Source organism: Mauremys reevesii, linkage group 2 (assembly GCF_016161935.1).
Source record: "Mauremys reevesii isolate NIE-2019 linkage group 2, ASM1616193v1, whole genome shotgun sequence".
NCBI classification, from domain to species: domain Eukaryota; kingdom Metazoa; phylum Chordata; order Testudines; family Geoemydidae; genus Mauremys; species Mauremys reevesii.
This window is the reverse complement of record NC_052624.1, coordinates 180,159,607-180,178,122: the sequence shown is the minus strand read 5'-3', so window position 1 is coordinate 180,178,122 and position 18,516 is coordinate 180,159,607. Positions and strand designations below refer to the sequence as shown.

General features: G+C 39.7%; 1 protein-coding gene across 10 annotated transcripts in view; it reads right to left on the bottom strand.

Moving 5' to 3' along the window:
- RNF144B (ring finger protein 144B) overlaps positions 1 to 18,516 on the bottom strand; it is a 113,186-nt gene that overhangs the window by 15,726 nt on the left and 78,944 nt on the right. For 8 of the 10 annotated variants that reach the window (XR_005594821.1, XM_039526690.1, XM_039526691.1 and 5 more), the window contains 2 exons: positions 12,516 to 12,620; positions 258 to 318 (listed from right to left, as the gene is read on the bottom strand). Coding sequence is in view for 9 of the 10 variants with exons in the window: in XM_039526690.1 (XP_039382624.1) it covers positions 258 to 318; positions 12,516 to 12,620 (166 nt within the window). In the remaining variant the exon portion in view is untranslated. Of the gene's footprint in view, positions 1 to 257; positions 319 to 12,515; positions 12,621 to 13,010; positions 13,098 to 13,185; positions 13,511 to 18,516 lie in introns of those variants that run through there. The other 2 variants (XM_039526694.1, XM_039526695.1) reach the window with 2 other exon arrangements.

Below are 18,516 nucleotides of genomic sequence, written 5' to 3'. Positions count from 1 at the left end.
GCACACAAGTTTGAATATTTTCACTAATAAGTTTACTCAAAAAAATTGCCCTGTTGGTCCTGCTCCTGTTGATGTCCATGGGAGTTTTGTTACTGACTTGAGTAGGAGTAGAATCCAGCCGACTCCTTGAAGTTAAATTATGTCAAAATTAAGGCCTTTTCCCTCCCTACGGGGTAGTGCCTTCTAGTAATCAGTAGAAACTCATCGCCCCATATTTTAAGCCATGGTAAGATAAATATAAAATAAATGGTTCACACCTCGTTCAAATTTCAGTCGCTGGTATAACTGAAACTGATCAACAGGTACCAAACAGGCAATCTGAAATGAAACATAAGAATAGAAGAACTGTTAGGAAAAGAAAAACCCAGCCAGCCCCACATGCCTGCTCTTTTGAGTCTTATCTCAACCAACCTTCCTTTACTAGTTTTTTCCCCCCACCATTTTCCTCAATCCCTTCCTTCTCCAGATGTAAATCTAGCTAATTCTAGACCAACTGTATTTCAGGTCACACATTCCAGTAATGTAGTCCATACGTTTATTACCCTTCACAAGAAATAGTTCTTCATAAGTGCTTTGTTTACTTCTAGCTTCCCCATTTATTTCATTTGGATTTATTATTAATGAAAGGTGATAGATTGCCAGCCCTGTTTTATTTACGTACAGATGTACAACAACAATGGAAGCGTCCCTCTGCCAGTGTCCTTCAATCTTGGTGACAGGAGTCACCTCTAGGGTACTGAGAGTGGAGTTTAGTCTCCATTCGTTGTCATTTAGGCTAAGATTGATGACAACAGTGTTGCTGGATTTTGTGATATGCACCCTTGTCCACTGGGAACTGGACTGAAATTACCAACTCATTTCATATAGGCAACCACATAGACGTTAGCTAGCATGTCTGAGTCACTACCAACCATGGCTGGATTTGAACTGGTGACCTAGAAGTGAAGGGCTGTATCCTCCATTATTAACCCCTATAAAGACATTCAGTCACCCTAATTTTTAAGATTAATAGACAGATCATCAACTGGTGCAAATCAGCATGGTTCATTTGAGTCAATGAAGTTACATTGATTTATACCAGCTGAGGATATGGCCCTTTGGATCTTAGATTTTGAACCAATCAGCTGTATTTATCCACCACTGTAAATTGTCTTCCATCATTTTGAAAAATGGTATTAGTCCACCTCGGTTTCTTCTCTTTTCTCCTGAGAATAAACCCACCTTCCTAATTTAACAGGAAAATTAAGGACCCGATTTCTGAGGTGCCTCGACTCCCACTGATATAAATGAACAGCTTCAGAGGAAGTTGAGGGCTCTCTGCACTTCACATGAGGCCCTACATTACACCCCCGGAATCTAGCAGTGAGCCCTCTCGTGTCCTCACTGAAGCAGTAATAAACTCTTGGTTGCTTTGCTCTCTGTTGCACCAGTGTGAAAAGCAATATAATACAGACAAAAATACAATACAAGTTATTCTGCTTGTAATGTGGATTGTTTTTGCCACTGGGAAGGAGCAAAGAATGTGTTTGTTTGTACATCATAGCTGTCTTTTTACTCAAGGTACAAATCAGTCTGGAATATAAAGTTGCATTTCAAAAGCAGATGTTTGGATCATTTATTTGATCTAACCCATGTTATTCAAAAATATAATGCCACTGACATCAGGATTTAAGTGTTTGAAAGATGCTTAAAAGATTTATAACCAAGGAAATCAAAGGATTTGATGTCAGACTTAGAAACATTAGCAAGTTTTTACAAGATACATTCTTAGCTTAATCAGTCACAGTCTTAAGGTTCAAAATATTTTTTCTTTCTAATTCAGAGATTGATTGAACAGAAATTACTATACACTGTCTTTTCAAGGGACAAACCTTTTTCCTCTGACAGTTCTCTAGGGTAATATGAGCATCCCAAGACATTTTCATCTGTTCATTAAAAATTAGCTGAAACATTCTTAGTAACACAACATAAATAGCTCGAACTAAAAAAAAAAAAAAGTAGCTGAGGAATTTCAGTAAAGAATGAAGCCAAAGAGTGAAAAAAGAAAGGTACAATTTCAGCATTGTCCATATTCCTTCTGGTTGCCTTGAAATCTGAACAGAGTTTGGAGAAAGTAAGTGTGAGTCCAGCTGCTCCTCTCTAGTCATTCAGGCTCTGACAACTACTGTATTTTAAAATGTGTGCCATCGCTAATGCATTAATCAGTGATTCCTAAACATGGCCTTTACTACACTAGCACTGAGGATTTTTGACAAATAGTTTCTTGAGTGCGCAATTTTATTGAGGTTGGGATTTTCAAATGCATTCAACATTGGCCTAATGCTGCTTCCGTTGAACTGAATGAGAATTTTACCACTGATTTCAGCAGGAGCAGAGTTACATCAAAGCTGAGAGCTGACTGGTTAAATATATGCACCCACAAATGCAGCCTGCCTCACTTCCATCTAATCAGCCTGTCTTTTCCTGCCTAACCTCTCCACAGCTCAGAACCACCTCTCTCAGCTCTGAAATCTCTCCCTCCCATCACTTCCCAGCTCAGAACCCCAACTAGCACACACCCCTGTACATACAAACCCATCAGGACTTTGAAAACCCATTTCCAGGCTTAGAATCCTTCAGATATTAGGTACTAACATGACCCCTGTTGTCACAGTATCTGAGCAGCTCACAGTCTTTTAACGTATTTGTCCTCAATATACCCCTGTGAGGTAGGAAAAACATGAACTGCTACAGTCTGACCTAAAGCACCATGGCTAACCCTTCCCCTTCATCTCTGATATCTACCACCACTAGGCTCATAAATTGCTGGTCCTGGAGAAGTAGGAGCAGAGGTAACCAGGACAGATGATGACTTCAGGGAATGTATTCAGGGAACCCCATATTCTGCCTCTATGGCGTTAACAGGAAATAGCCCCATACAAGCCTGTAATCCCGGTTTTGTGCCTCCTCCCTCTGCTGTCTACAATCTATATGCTGCAGGAATTTCCAGGATTGCAGGTCTAGAAAACACCAGTGGCAATGCAGGTGTTTTCTAGGGACTGGAGCAGCATTACCTCCCCCACCCCCCCGGAGTCCCCTAGTGGCAGCAGATGATATTGCATCAGCTACACAACCCAATATCTACAGCTGATAGGCATGTCAATATTTGAGGGGATTATCCCTACTAGCCTTAAAGACCAGCTGCTCCCCATTCACAAGAACCTCCATGAACCAAAAAAAAAAAGCTGTTTTAATAGCTCTACTTAAAGTTAATGAATATACAGTGAAGTGCACAATGAGCCAAAGTTCATTGTAGACTTTACTCCTTCCATGTAATACATAAATATTTGCTCTTTTGAAAAAAAAATCCTAACTCTGAGAAGAAAATGTGTTAAAACTTTAACAGATACTATAATTAAAAGGTTCATCCTGTAGAAAATACAAAGTACAAGAAATTTCTTTATAGAGTAAATTCAGAGAAAAATTGCAATGCGGGCCTGATCCTATTGGTTTCAATGGGTTTGACTCATGCCCTATGTTATGAGAGGAGAAAAGAGAGAAATTTTTGTAGCTAGATGATGGGTTAAGGAGTCAGAAAGCCTGAGTTCCATTTCCAGCTCTGTCACTAGCTCACTCAGATCTTGAGCAACTCACATAACCGCTACCAGTTTTGCCATCTTTAAAATGGAGATAATATTATTTTCTCAGGAGTCTTGTGAGACTCAGTGTTTGTAAAATGCATTTAAATGAAATGTGATATAGAAGTACAAAATAAAAAAGTTTCTGAATATTGACCATTGGAAATTTCCATATATAAGAAAAATTCACTCTTTGCAACCAAAAACATAATCCTATTCATTATGTAAACAGGGCTAGATCCTCAGCTGTGACTAAGATACATTTAACGGGCAGGGGAGTAGCAAGGGTGTCTTTATGTCTACTTTATAACACCCTGACCCTGGGGCTGGTTAGTCCCAGCCCAGCCCTTCTGATAACTTAATTACATCCAGCTGACTAGGTCAGTGGGCCTTTCTAGCTACTGGGGATTGCAGGACTGGCCTGGAGAGAAGGTGGCATACAGCCAATTCCCCATTCCATGGGAATCCTCACTCGGACAGACCCACCAAGTTTCTGGTGCCTATGCACCACTGGAGCACAAACCTGGCTAAATAGGACCAAGGATCTATCCCACAATTTCCCCAGATTTCCAGGTGCCTTTAAGAAACACCCAAATAGATTATTTTAAGAAATATCATCATTGTTGGTGTATATGACATCTTAATAGCTGCTAGTGCTGTGAATTAAAAAGAGAGTAATGAAATCATTATTATTATTTATTCAGCCCTTGGCACTTCATAGGGAAATAAAAGTGGCACATCCCTGACACAAGAAGTTTTAAATCTCAGTTACATTTAATAAAGCAAAGATGACAAGCATTGGATGGGATCATTGTGAGATGAAATGTTTGTCTCCTCCTATTCTGGCATTTTTTCAGGCTGACTTTTAACTGCTTCCTTACATGTCTGTTACATATCTACCCTCCCACTCTCCCGATAATCCCATCCACTACATCCAAACACCACACTCATGCATATCTATACACACCCAGAGCTTCCAAAGCCATTGGGAATCAAAGCTGTAACAAGTTTGGTTAAAAAGTGACAAAGGAAGGAGAGCAGGTATGTGACAGGAAGGAAAATACCAAAGCTTGTTCCAGGCTAAGAAATCGTCCAATTTAAGGAGTCTGGTTGAGAAATGCCAAAGGAAATATTTCAGGGCTGTTTTTAATTATGTTAAAGGTCTAGTGAAAATGTAAATGGATAACAAGAGGCCAAATGCTCTTCTCCTCTGAAAAGCTGTCAAGCATCACATTTGAGATTTATCATACGTTCTGGCTTTTAAGTAAGTTTTAGATTTTCTACACATATTAGGCTCTTGTGTACTTATACGATACTGTTATAAAAATATAACTGTAGTTGGGATAGCGCCTTTCTCACAAAGCAGAAAGCTTTATAGGAAATCTCAGTAAACATATGGAGATGCTGTAACTCAAAGCACCCAGTGATGCCCTTGCACAGTGTCCAACAATAGGATTCTTAATGAGTTCTATAAAGGTTACAGTAACTGGGAGACCCTGTAGGTCCCTGAGGCAAAGAAACAAAGAAAGGAGGATGAAAGGAATGAGGTTCAATGCACACAAGGCTAGACTGTCCATTTATTTACAGCCCTGAGCACAGGACTGCACATTGAAACATCTGGAAATTAGTCCTTTCTTGTGCCCTTCACCACCCACTACTCCAGTGTGGCTAGCACATTGGAGGAGGCAGAGCCAAAGCTCCATCTACTCTCCCAAGAGATGTACCACATAGGAAGTGTACCGGACACACAGCCACTACTTAAGCCCTCATGCTTGCAATGGAGACTCAGGGAGGTCACAGAGGGGAATGGATCTTACTTCCATTTATGTCCTTGAGCAGCCATGTGGACCCATACCACAATCTTGCACATAGAGAGAGAGGTTCCTCACAACAGATGATGTTCTAGTAAAATGGATGTTTGAATAAGTGAGAACACCACCACAAACACCGTGAACCAGGCTACCACAGGGAGCTGTACCAGCAAGTAATCTCCTCTGCAAAAACCCCTAAATCCATGCCTGGAGGCAACATATACTTTTGTTTATGAGTGAAGTTCAAAATAATTCCTCATAGCCTTCCAGCCTGCAAACGTCACTTCTACAGAGAATTCACCTAAAAAGGCCACCTTAAATATTTAAAAGCACACATTGTATGGCCTAGCATTTATGGCAGAACGTTATTGACACCACAGCTACAGGAAACACTTAAATAAGTCAAGACCAAACAGCATAGCTTGGGTTGGGTCTTCATGGGCAGAGGGAGGTCTCAGTCTCAGTCTCCTCAGTGTCTGAGACTAACCTCACTCCTCCCCCCACCAGATACAGTGTACACTAGTTTCATCAGAAAATATTAATCTTCTCCATTAAAGAGCTCGCTCATTTCAAACAGGACTTGCTCCCTTCAGGTTTATTAAAAGCACCAGTGGATGACAAAGAGGAAAATAAAATAATTTGGATGCTGGAAAACAAAGATCTGATGGCAGTGGTTCCCTACCTTCTTACACTTCACTGCTGGCGAATGACAAAACAGTTTCCAAATTAAAATGAAATAAAATAATTACCCTTTTTTAAGTGGATGCTAATTGGATTTTTGCCCAAATAAGAACTGATATATGATCAGTAAGAACTTTAAAGATTTGGGCCAATGTTACTAAAAATCATTCAGCCCATCCCTGCATCTCTTTACAAGAAGATAGATGATGGGCCTGAGTCAGCTCTAAGTTACACTGGTGTCAATCATGTAAATCAGAAGAAACTCTACTGAAATCAATGGAGCGACTCTGATGCAAAACTGGAGTGAGCGAGAGGTGAGTCAGGCCAGACTTATATTTATGTCCGCAGTGAAAACACGACTCTTACAGCTCTAATCATATATACATGAGGCCTACAGATAACAAGTTCTACAAACTTCATACTATATAAGAATCAGAAGTAACAGGCAAATCATGAACAGAGGGTCTTACACTGTAGACTGTGGACTAATCATGGCCCGTTGACCACTTGCTAGCAGTCTGTGCAGAGCTAGCTGGTCATATGATGCTGACTCACCTCCTTGTTTCCAGCTGCTAAACTGCATTAAAAGACAGCTAATGATAACGTAAGTACTATCCTATTATTACTTTTCAACATAGTGATTGCTGTCATTGGCAGAGGAATGCTACATGAGCACAAATAGAAGAGAAGGCAGCGGAGGGAAGCTGAGAGGGGAGAGGGACAGTCCTCCAGACACTCTAGTTGGAGAGCTCCTGGAGGAGGAGGGACAGCTCAGTGGTTTGAGCATTAGCCTGCTAAACCCCGGGTTGTGAGTTCAATCCTTGAGGGGGCTACTTAGGGATCTGGGGCAAAATCAGTACTTGGTCCTGCTAGTAAAAGCAGGGGGCTAGACTCAATGACCTTTGGTCCCTTCCAGTTCTGGGAGATAGGATAGGACCTAGAAAATATAGACCTTGCCTACACTAGGGATTTGCTCTGATTCTGGTCATTGCTGCACTCAGCACCATCAGAACTTACTTTTGTTTTAAACCGGAGTAAGCTGCACAAATGTCTACACCAGCGGTTGTGCACTAGTACAGTTCAGTCACTCACTGGTGTATTTCAGCGGAAATCCTCAGCATAGACAATGCCATCCTGGATGGGACAATTCTGCATCAGCAGAGAGAAGAATTGGATAACATTCTAGGTCCTTTCCATCTCTAACGCCTATGACTCCAAGCAGTTTTCAAAATTGGTTCTTAAAGAATAAAACATCTTGTTTGAGAAGATAACTGGTTTGCTTTTTTAAATGATTTTTATTTATTTTGAAACAGGCCCTTCCTTTATCAAATATTGCTTTTTTATCTATATGTGCTTTTAAAATGGCTACACTACAAGCAACTGTTGACTTAATACAATACCCAGGATCTGATCTAAGACTAGAGCTGGTAGAAAATTTTCCAACAGAACATTATTCTATTCTGTCAGAAAGTGCCATTTCATCAAAATCAAAACTTGATGAGATAATGTGTTGATTTACATGAAATTTAATTTAGGTGGGAAAAAACTTTTTAAAGGGGGTTAAATAAGATCAAAACTAAAAAAAAAAATTTTATTTTGAAATTACTTTTCAAAGTTTTTTAGAAAGTCAGACTGAAGTATTTCTATTTTATTGAATCAGAATGTTCCAATCAACCCAAAACAAAAAACATGTAAATTTTGTTTTGCAGAAAATTTCAAAGTTTCCAAATCAAAACAAACAAAACTCAAATGTATTGAAATTATTCATGGATAAAAATTCCTGTTCCAGCACAGATCTACCTAGGACATACCTTATGACAAAATATGGCCAACTATTTATATACTTCATGTCTTGGTGAAAATTGGTTATTTGGCTAAGAAAATTAAAGTTGTTTTTTTTCCAGAGCACCAGTTCTACCACCACTACTACAACCACTGTTATACCAATGAGAGCAGGGAGCAAGCTGCCTAAAAGTAACATTTCAAATTGCAAGTGTCCTGCTTGCTGACTATAGTATGACAACATATTAAATAGCCATCAGGATTATCCTTTTGATTCTGTGGCCTGTAATTCCAGGCTGCCAATGACCTTCTTGTATGATAAACTACAGGTAAAACTTTTGAACAATCTTTTGAAGTATTCATCCAGAGTAACAATTCACACAACACTATTTATCTTGAAAAATTATTCACTTCTGCTCCGTTTTGGATTTAGTATCCCTGACCCATCAGCAAAACAGTGCTTGCTATAATTTCTATAAACTGCATACGCCCATTCCACTTAGGCTGGAATGAATAAAAATCATTCTCTAAGAAATTTGAACATTTTTGTCATATCAATTAACTGTAAACCCTATATTGATGTCAACCCTTTGGAAAGCAGTTAATACTGAGGATTATTAGGTGAATTTCCAGATTTGGAGCAATAGGGGATGCTGTGTCAGAGACGAAATAAGGCTTTTGGTCAAAGGGGGGTGGGGATGGATCTGTAATGAATCCTCATGGCTACCCCTCCTTCCTGTATGAAAACTACTCTTCCCTGATGTTCTCCCAATGAGCTCCATTTCACTCTACATCTAATTCCCAACACCTCCCTCAGGCTGGGAACAAGCAGTACATTCTACCCAAACATACCTGAAATGCTCAGCTGTGCTTTAAAAAAAGACATGTTCCTATTTTAATTTCTTTGTTTTTAAGCTAGTATGGCACATATACAACCCTTGAGGAACAAGTAATGCAACATTGTTTAACACTTTACTTGAATACAACTTAACTTTTGCCGGAATAGAAAGCAACAAAACATGACAGGGCGTAGGCTTCAGAATGCAGCTCAGAACAAAGATTAAGGCTGTAAATGCGTTAAAAATACAGTTACACACCCTGGAGAGTTTTACTGAAATATAAAACAGATCGCTTATTTATACTGAAAACAGAATAGGCTATGGAGTGGAATAAAAGAAATGCTGCACACCAAGAAGATAAAGTACCTTGACATAGGGGTGTGGGACACATTCATAACACTAGCCTGCATTATGCCAAGTTATAGCTTGTTTTATGGAGTCCCTCCATTTCATGAGCATTCAGGGCTTCATTCAACACTCACTGAAGTCAATGGAAAGACTCCCATCAATTTTTCAGTTGGCTTTGGATTGAGTCCTAAATTCACCCCATGACCTTGTCTATAATAAAAGATGGGGTCGGGGGTTAATTGTTAGCTATAGAAATCTCACTTAGCCTCTAGAGTAGACACAGTTTTATGTGTTTAAAACCATGTTAGATGACTGTGAGGTTAAACCTGTGTTTAGATTAGGTATTAAATTGTGTTTCAAATGTCCACTAACATGATTTGTTTTAAATCCTTTTTCCTGGTTTAGACAAAGGCTATTCAAGTGTTCAATAAAATATTTTTTGTTTTAATTTGTCTTTTGTTGGTGCTTTTAAAGAAGAATATACTCAAATGAGAAATAAATTGTATTAAGGTCTATTCCACCAAATGGCGGAGAGGGTGTGGCCAACTGAGTCACATGGTCTCACATAATGAACTTATGTCAGGGTTGAGTCTTTATAGGCAAAAGTTGGAGATCAACTGTCTAGAATATTCCACTTTGTGAATTCATGAATTTTATCATTTTTCGCCTGAAATGGGAACTTGCATTTTAGATCCTGTATTGAATCATGTGTAATGTTTGATTAATATTTTCATGCCAAACACCTTCAATATTCTTGTTTGTACAATGCACTTGTACTGTCATTTAAATACATAGCATGCAGTTTGGAATAAAAGCATGCTATACTATCCAAATTTACTTTAAAAGAAATATAAAATAGTTAAGTGGTACAGTCACTGTAGATGAGAAAGAGAAACAGAAATAAAAGGTTCCACATATAATCTACACATTTTACAAAATAACTTTTTAGATCACTAAAGAAAACAGGAGAATGGTTTTACTATTTTCTCCTATCTGTTATGAACTATTTTTCACAGTAGAAAGATATATTCAATGAAACCCATAAAACATTTCATTTTAACAGACTTTTAAAATGCAAAAGTTTTGTTTTTCTAGTAGCAATGCCAACAGGGAGTTTCAGAACATTGTTTCATTCATGGATCATTAATGCACTTCTTGGGTTGTTTAGTCACTCAGCCTTTAGCCGCACAAAGTGCCCAAGGAATACGTTAATGGCCGTTAATGCAGGCCCTGGAGTGGCCTCTTGATTAGCTAATGGGAAATAAGTCTTTAGAATTTCTGCAGCTCCACAAACAGAGCTTAACAGAATAAAACTCTTTGTAACATTTGTTAAGTGTTTTGATACAACTTTAAAGCAAACATTCTTTTCTGTTCAAGGCTGGTTGCCTACTTCCCAAGATGAGAGAAGGCCCACTAGTTTCCCACCTATTTCCATGCAGAGGAAAGGAGGAGAAGAGGAGATGCTGATTGGCTGCTCCCAGCTATTGTGGAAGGTGAAGAACAACTCCATCATATGCCCATACGCTGTAAGAACCCCAGGTGTGGTTCTCAGGCTGCAGTTCAGCAAAGCACTTAAGCACATGCTTAATTTAAGCATGTACTGGGACTTAACCAGGTGCTTAAGTGCTTTGCTGAACTGGGGCCTTACAACATGCTCCTATTACAATATTCACATGCTGGCTTTTCAAAGGAGAGGAAAGCAGACCTGGGATACCATCTCCATTCTGCTAGTAGGGGAGGGCAGTCATAGAACTAGGTTGGCTCATCCTCATTTCCTATAGGAGTGAGGATGAGTTATAGGAGAGCAACACCCCGTGGGTCTTTTCTTCACTCCTCAGCTGTGAGCACAGCTCCTTTTCTCTCATCCACTGGGTGCAGGCTCCTCTCCACACCTCCCTCATCAGGGAAGCAACATCATAGAGTTGGGTCTTCTTCATATTGCCCCATAGCCCCAAGCCTTCTCTTCTGCTTCCTTTGCGCACTCCGAATAGGTGCAGGGGGAGGGTGCCACTGCCATTCTCATACTAAGTTATAGTTTCTGCATTCCAAGAGGTCTAGAATAGCAGCTTATTGGAGAATGACATGTTACCACAGGTGGAGTGAAGTTTACTTTAATGCCTTGTCTACATTACAAAATAAACCACATTTAAAACGGATGTCAAACTGGCTTAGCTTAGGAAGCAGGGTTCACTACCTTGGCTATTGTACAGTGCAAACGCTCTAAACAAAGACACTCACAGGTCACATTCAGTGGGGGATCCACAACAGAATTCCACTGGCAATGCCCATGTTTGAACTGGGTTATAGCGAGCACAGCTATGCCATCTTTGCATACAGGGCTGTAGGATGCCCACAGGATAACAAATAAGTATTTGCTTTTGTGCAATTCAGGGGAGAAAATTCAGGGCTTGGGTCTCATTTATTCCATTCCTGCACTTGGGGCAGAGGTGGGGATGGTGTGGGCAAAGGTGATTTAAAGCTTTTAGCCACGTTTGCTTTCCCTGTATTCTCCCGCTATTCGCCATGTACGCAAGAACAGTCTTGGGGCTGCTCTCTGTGACTCTGTTTTCCATGGCCTCTGGGAAGCAGAGAATTGCTGCAGTGTAGTACACTCCAGCCATACTGCTGACCCATGTCTTGTGCCATGGGTTGGGAGTGGGGCCAGTCTAGGAACCTTACATCATTTCTACAATAGCCAGGCAGGCCATTTGACCAGGGGCCATTTCTGACCACTTTACACAGACAGAATGGCATAAAGGGGACATCATATAACTGAGAATTGGATGCTACCTCAGTTTCTTTATCTCAAACCTTAGAAGTGCATATGCATGTTCCTCTGCGTGTGTGTTATATGTATTTGTGAGTGTATGTGTGCACACACTAGTGTAACCTCCTTGTTCAGCCTCAGGGCTCCCAAAGTCTCATCTCTTGGAAAGTTCTCTGTTTTGGGTTTTGAGACTCTCACTCTTCTCACTCCCACCCAGCTTTCCCTCACAATTTATAGAAAGACTGACACACAAGAAAGTGTCCTCATTTTTCCTGCTTCACCCCAATATAAACACACTGGGTTAAATCCTTACCCTACTTAAACCAGTGGGAGATTTGCCATTTGCTTGGCAGGATTTCATCCACAGTAGTATCCATATCAAAGCCATTCCAACAGTCATTGCTAATGAATATTTAGTGGTTCCTGGATGCAGGATATTTTGGTTAAATCACCTGCATGGGTAATTCAGAAATTGTCTGGATCCTAAGTAAGCATTTCCTCAAGACAGAAAACAAAAGAAAAACATCTATTTGTCTCTAGTTCCTACGGTCAGGCAGGCTTCCTGTCACAGACTCATGACAGGTAATTAAGAGGAGGAAACAGAATAATATTGTATTTATTATATAAATGAAGGTGGAAATAAAAGAGGAGAGAAGACAAGTGTCACTACCTCTGCTTCTTGTAGGGTCCCATGGTTCAAGCACACCATGTCTGGACAAGTGATGGGAGAACCACAGCCTTCTCGAATTGCCAGCTGCATATACTGCTGTAGGCACTAGAAAGGAGAAAAGAAAAAAAAATGATGGAAAGTTACAACCCACATGATAGTAACACGTAGATGTTAACACTGCACTACGCAGGTGCCACCTCCGCTTCCTTAATTGGCTCTCCTAGAGCACTAGTATAGAGAAAACATAAATTATCACATGTGTGAATGCTAAGAACCATTACTTTGGGAAGAATGCAGCAAAGAACAATTAATTATGTATGACTTCATCCATCGCATATTAAGTTTACTCAAGTCAGCAAGTCAAGTCCTTTTGTGCTAATACATTTTCTCTATACTAAGCCTAGACTTGGAAAAGAACAGGCTATATTTCACTCTAATTAAAACAGGTTTTACTCTTCTATTTTCCCTTCATGTATTCTTAATTCAGTCTCTCACCTAGTGGCCACCATTATAGGGCCTCATTTACAAGCAGTAGAGTTGCTTTCTCAGCAATCTGCAATGAAGGCAGCTTATAGATTGGCTAGCAGAGTAAGGATCTGGAAATAGTGAGGCTATCAACTTTCCTCTAAATAGATTGTGTCATTTCCATCAATTGCCATCAACCACTGACCTACTGAGCAAGTGTTCAAAGTCCGTTTCCAACAGAGAGGCCCTCCTGCATGTGTCCACATCACTTAGCTGCACAAAAATAATTGTGTGGTATTTTTTCTTGGGATTAGGAAGAGCAGATCATGACTGTTTTGTCCCCATTATGACATATCCAATTTGAATTTTAAGGGCCCTATTCTCCAGTCTGTTACACTAGTTTTATGCCAGTGCAACTGCTCTGAAGTCAAAGAATTTAAACCAGTATGTAACTGGTGTAACAGAGGTTTCTAATTCCAAAATTCACAGGAAGCAGCGAACCCAAAATGTCCTGTAAAAAAACATTGACCAACGTTCCAGGTAAAAGTGATGTAACAATGTATACTTCAAAATGATGCAATTTCAACTCTACCCTGCATGCCAGCAAAATGTACACCTGCCAAATCCTTGTAGTCACTTAAACAGTTCATTTTAAATGAAAATGAATATATCTTCCACCAAATGGCATGGCATTTAACTTTTTTTTAAATTTGTATTTAAAGGGAGATCATCAGGTAATTTATTACCAGAATTTAGGGATTTAATTTTTTAAGAGTTTCAAAAGCCTAATTTTAATAGCAACAGGTCAAATTATAAGCCCTGCCACATGCCCCTGCAGGAGTGTAATAAGGTATAAGGAGCCCCTTTAAGTCCCTGCATGGACTACCTGCATTTCCAGAGCCTGAAGGTTAGGCCACCACTGGACTGTTACTGCCCCGCCCATCAGGTGGGAGTCTTGGCTCTCCCCCTCCCCAATGCCCTGGTAAGTACAACTGAGCGGGCACAGAGGATGAAGTAATCTGTGCCAGCAATAGGTTGCCCCCCAATCAAGGGGGAAGAAGGGACTAAATGTGACCCTGGGAGACATACTCTAGTTCCTGCCCTGTTCCTGGGTTTCAGTCTAGCCCCATATGTTTATGACTTTTGTTTTAAATTTAAGTCAACTTTTATTTGTTTAAACAGTCCCCTGCATGAGAACTAGAAAGTGATCCTAGTAGATATAAGAATAGAACTGGCTAGTCTATTTTCACGCTCCCAGGTGAGCAAAGAGCAAAAAGTAAATAAGCAATATAACAATTCTAACAATTTTAATAACTTAAACTGTTATTAGTAACACAAGGAATTTAATGAGACTTAACCAGACACTGTCCCTTTATTCATTCAAATAATATAGTTAATGCTCCTTGCCAAAAGGCACCTAGGAACACCACCATAAAGAGTCAGTAATTGAAACATAAAGTGGGTATAATGGCCTAGCTACAAAAGACACCTCCCATCTGCATAGAAAAGTAGATAGAAACAGAGGAAGTAACAGTCATGATTGACCCCAACAAGAAACTCTCTACTCCAAAGTCTGCCCCCAAAAATCCACATGCAGTGGGGTGGAGGAAGGCTGCATAGCTCATGAGGATAGGACAGCCCAGCAATAAGTGCCAACTCCATGGGTGCTCCAGCCCTGGAGTACCCACGGAAAAAAAATTAGTGGGTGCTTAGCATCCACTTGCAGCCAGCTCCCACCTCTCCCCCAACACCTCCCACCTGCCAGTTGCCCTGCCAATGAACTCCTCCCCCTCCCAGCATGCAGGAGGTGCTGGGGGAAGGGGAGGAGCAAGGATGGGGTGTGCTTGGGGGAGGGGCCGGAACTGGGCAGGAAGAGGCGGGGCAGAGTAGGGCATTGGGGGAAGAGGTGGAGTGGGGGTGGGGCCTGGGGTTGAGCACTCTTGGGGAAGTGCCATGGTCCCAGCACATGCTCCCTGCATCCTGCTCCCACTGTTCAGAGCCTACCTACACTTTGGGGAGTGTAGATTTTCATCTCTCCCCTTTCAGGGTAGGAGTTGAATTCTCCTCAGTGTGTCTCTCAGTTAGTGCTGGAAAACAATCCTTCTGTTTGACTGCAACCCCCGGCTCCTGTCCCTTCTGGGATGGGTGACTATGTTTAGTAATTTACTTTGACAGTAAGATACAGTAGACTCAGATTCTAGGGTCAGTTCAGGCCACCCCATTAAAGGAGAGAAGACAAAGGCTGAGAAGTTACTGCAGGACTCATGGAAGCCCGAAGGCTTTTTCTTAATTTAGACTGCTAGGGCCAGTTGACCTCAGCACTAACAATTATTTTCCTGTGGAAGAATGTGCGTGCAGCTCTTATGTCGCAGGGCAACAGTTCTATACATGTATAGACTTTGTATTTGATTTCTGTACACAATATACCTTTAGGGCTACACCTTCAAGGGACTAGATAGTTCAAAAGCTTGATAATATGGTATGAAATCTTTCTCCTCTAGTTTGCTGGTTCAAATCCAGATCAGGTCAACAAAGGCTAGTGTGTCTTAAGTTGTAGTTTCACAGACTGAGTTCAACGGGCTTTAGATCTGAAGATCTCAAAAGTACTTTACAAATAACAGCCCTGTAACATAACTTTTACAAACATTAAATCTTGTACAGATCACAGAACTGAGGCTGAGGGACCATGGGCCCAATGCAGTCAGGTGCTATGGGGAGTTGAAGGTGCTGAATGCTACCCAGGTGACACCCAGCACATTCCAGTACAAAGCCTTAAGTGACTTGCCTAGAGATCACACATCAGTCTGTTTGGGAACCAGGAATAGAACCTCACCTCTCCTCTTCCCAAAATTAGCAGTAAAGACATTTTTTAAATGTACTGTAACTTTTAGCACAGCAGAACTGCTTTAAGCTTTTATTATTATTATTTATTTAAAAACTCAGCCGCTAATTTAGTTTAATTATAAAGTAGCTGAAAAAATGAAGCACTGATGTAAGCCATGACTGTGGTGAAGACAGGGCAAAGAGAATTATAAATGTATACAGTAAAATACTTATTTGCATTTGCATACAATTTCCTGTGTATGGAAACTATGGCCAAGATTTTCAGAAGTGGGCAGTGGGCACCCAACCCCTTTTGAAAAATTAGAACCCTTTAAAGCATCTTACACAGAGAGAGAGAAAACATGTGTTCGAGTAAATACAGTTCTTTAAAGATAGGATCATTGCAGAAACACAGGAAGCAGTGGTTAAACATGTGCACATGACAGGTAGTCAAGAGTTCTGGGTTGTATTCATGGCCATGCCACTTTCTCCCTGTGTGTGACATTAGCAAGTCACAAAGCATGTTTACCCTCTATTCTGAAAGTAACTTCCTAAGAATAGCATTGTTTCTCAGCAAGAGACAATTTAATGAAAAAATATGAACTGCCAAACCTGCAAATTAACCCTGGTCAAGTTGTATTCTTCCTGGCTTGCATATTACCATCAGAAAATGGAATTTAGACATATATGTTCATGATACATGAGCTAAAATAAAATCTAGTTCCTTCTCCCATAATTTTGCCGTGGTGACAGAAGTAAGATAAATTTTAAGAGTGGGATTATTGAAAGAGTTTGCTGCTAACCTAACTGCTCCCACTGAAGTCAGAGGCACTTCCATTAAGTTCAGTGGAAACAGAGTTAGGCCAATGCTTAGTGCTTTGCAAAAATCTTACCCAAAAAAGAAGGGGACAAAATATTTTCTCATTAAAGCAAGCAGCTATGGCTCAAAAGACACACAGAGACCAAGCAAATATGTTGAGCAAGATGTGCCATTTTTGCAGAGCCACCCATAAGTGTATTTCAGCCTCTCATTCCCTCAGATTTCTTATCTATAAAATGGGGATAATAAATACTTACCTACCTCCCAGGATGTTGTGAGGCTTAATTAGTTAAAGTTTATAAGAGTGCTTTGATTAAATATATTGTTTTATGTACATATACATTACAGAGAAAGAGAGAGAGAGATTATATTATGGTATATATTTCTAATATAAACACTCCACTATATTCTATTATATACATATACATAAATATAAGGGGAGAGAGGGAGCATATAGACTCAGACAGATACTCATTATATACATACAGCTCAAGTGAGACAATATGACATTTATTTTCAGAAACGAAGAAACTGTTAAGAGATGCACTGAAAAGATCTGTCCTACAACCTGGACTAACAACATACAAAATTTCATTTGCAGTAAAACATTTCACGCAAGCTTCATCCTAGAGGGAGTTGTTATGATAACATTCTCAATGTACCTCTGGAAATAGGTGCTTATACAGTAACTATGAATAAGTACAGCACTTCCCGTAGGAACTGTTCCAACTTCACTGATTTCACTAATATATACAACAGGATTAAACAAAATATTGCCAGAGATAAAGGTTTTTAGTGTGGGCTTTAGTCTATATAGGGCATTAGCACAGTTGCACGTTTTTACCTCTAGATTTTTAAATTAGTTCAGGCAATGTATTTAAATCTCATGTTGCTAGGCAATGACACGACAAGGGCACTTGTATTCCTCTCACTACGAATCCATATTTCTATTCAAGGCCACTTTCAAATAATCTTCTCCTTGCCACAGACAAAAGACTGGTCCCAGTCATTACTGCATATTGCTTTTTCAAGTACATCAAGCACATTCAGTATGTTCTATTAACTTTCTCAACTCCAATTTGTACAAAGCTTTCCAGCTCACTAATTGTAACCTTTATTGCTTTTGATAGAAAACAGGAAAGGAAACCACAAACCTGACATGTGACAAATTTTAATATTTGGTTTTGGATTAAGGAAAATAAAAGAGACTGTCAGTTAAAGGATGAGGGTGGGAAGGAAATCAGTGCAGCCTTTTCAATATCATGTGCTATAGGCAGTATTGTTGACCCCTGTATCTAGTTAACATTGGGTAGTGAGTTTGGAATATGTAATTGTACAAAATTTCACTGCAATTATTATATCATTTAAAAGACTGTGACTGGGATCACAGTATGATGAGTGCTTAACATTAGAGTAAGGTAGTGGAAATGCAAAGAAATTAGGAGAACTCACTGAACATGCTCTGCCAGAACAATTTAGACCAAAAATGTTTTTTCCAACTAAACTTATATTTTCATGAAAAAAAAATCAATTTTTCATCAAAAACCCACAAAACTGACATTTTTCATTTTAAACTAAAATGTTTCAATGTTTATATGCCAAAAACTGATTTTTTTAATTATTATTATTTTAGTTTTTAGTCTTTTGATTAAAACCAAAAAAAGTCAAAGTTTTCAGCAAAAACAAAAACAAAAAAAGGGGTAGGGGGAGTAACTTCCCAACCAGCTCCACAAGTTACAATGTATTTACTATTTGTATTGTGGTAGCATGTAGAGGCTTTAATCAGGGAGCAAGGCTCCATTGTACTCACTATCTATTTTTATCATGTAGGATATAATGCTTATTTATTAATGGAAAGAATTAAAGAGAGAACCCAGTTGTTCAGTGCATACC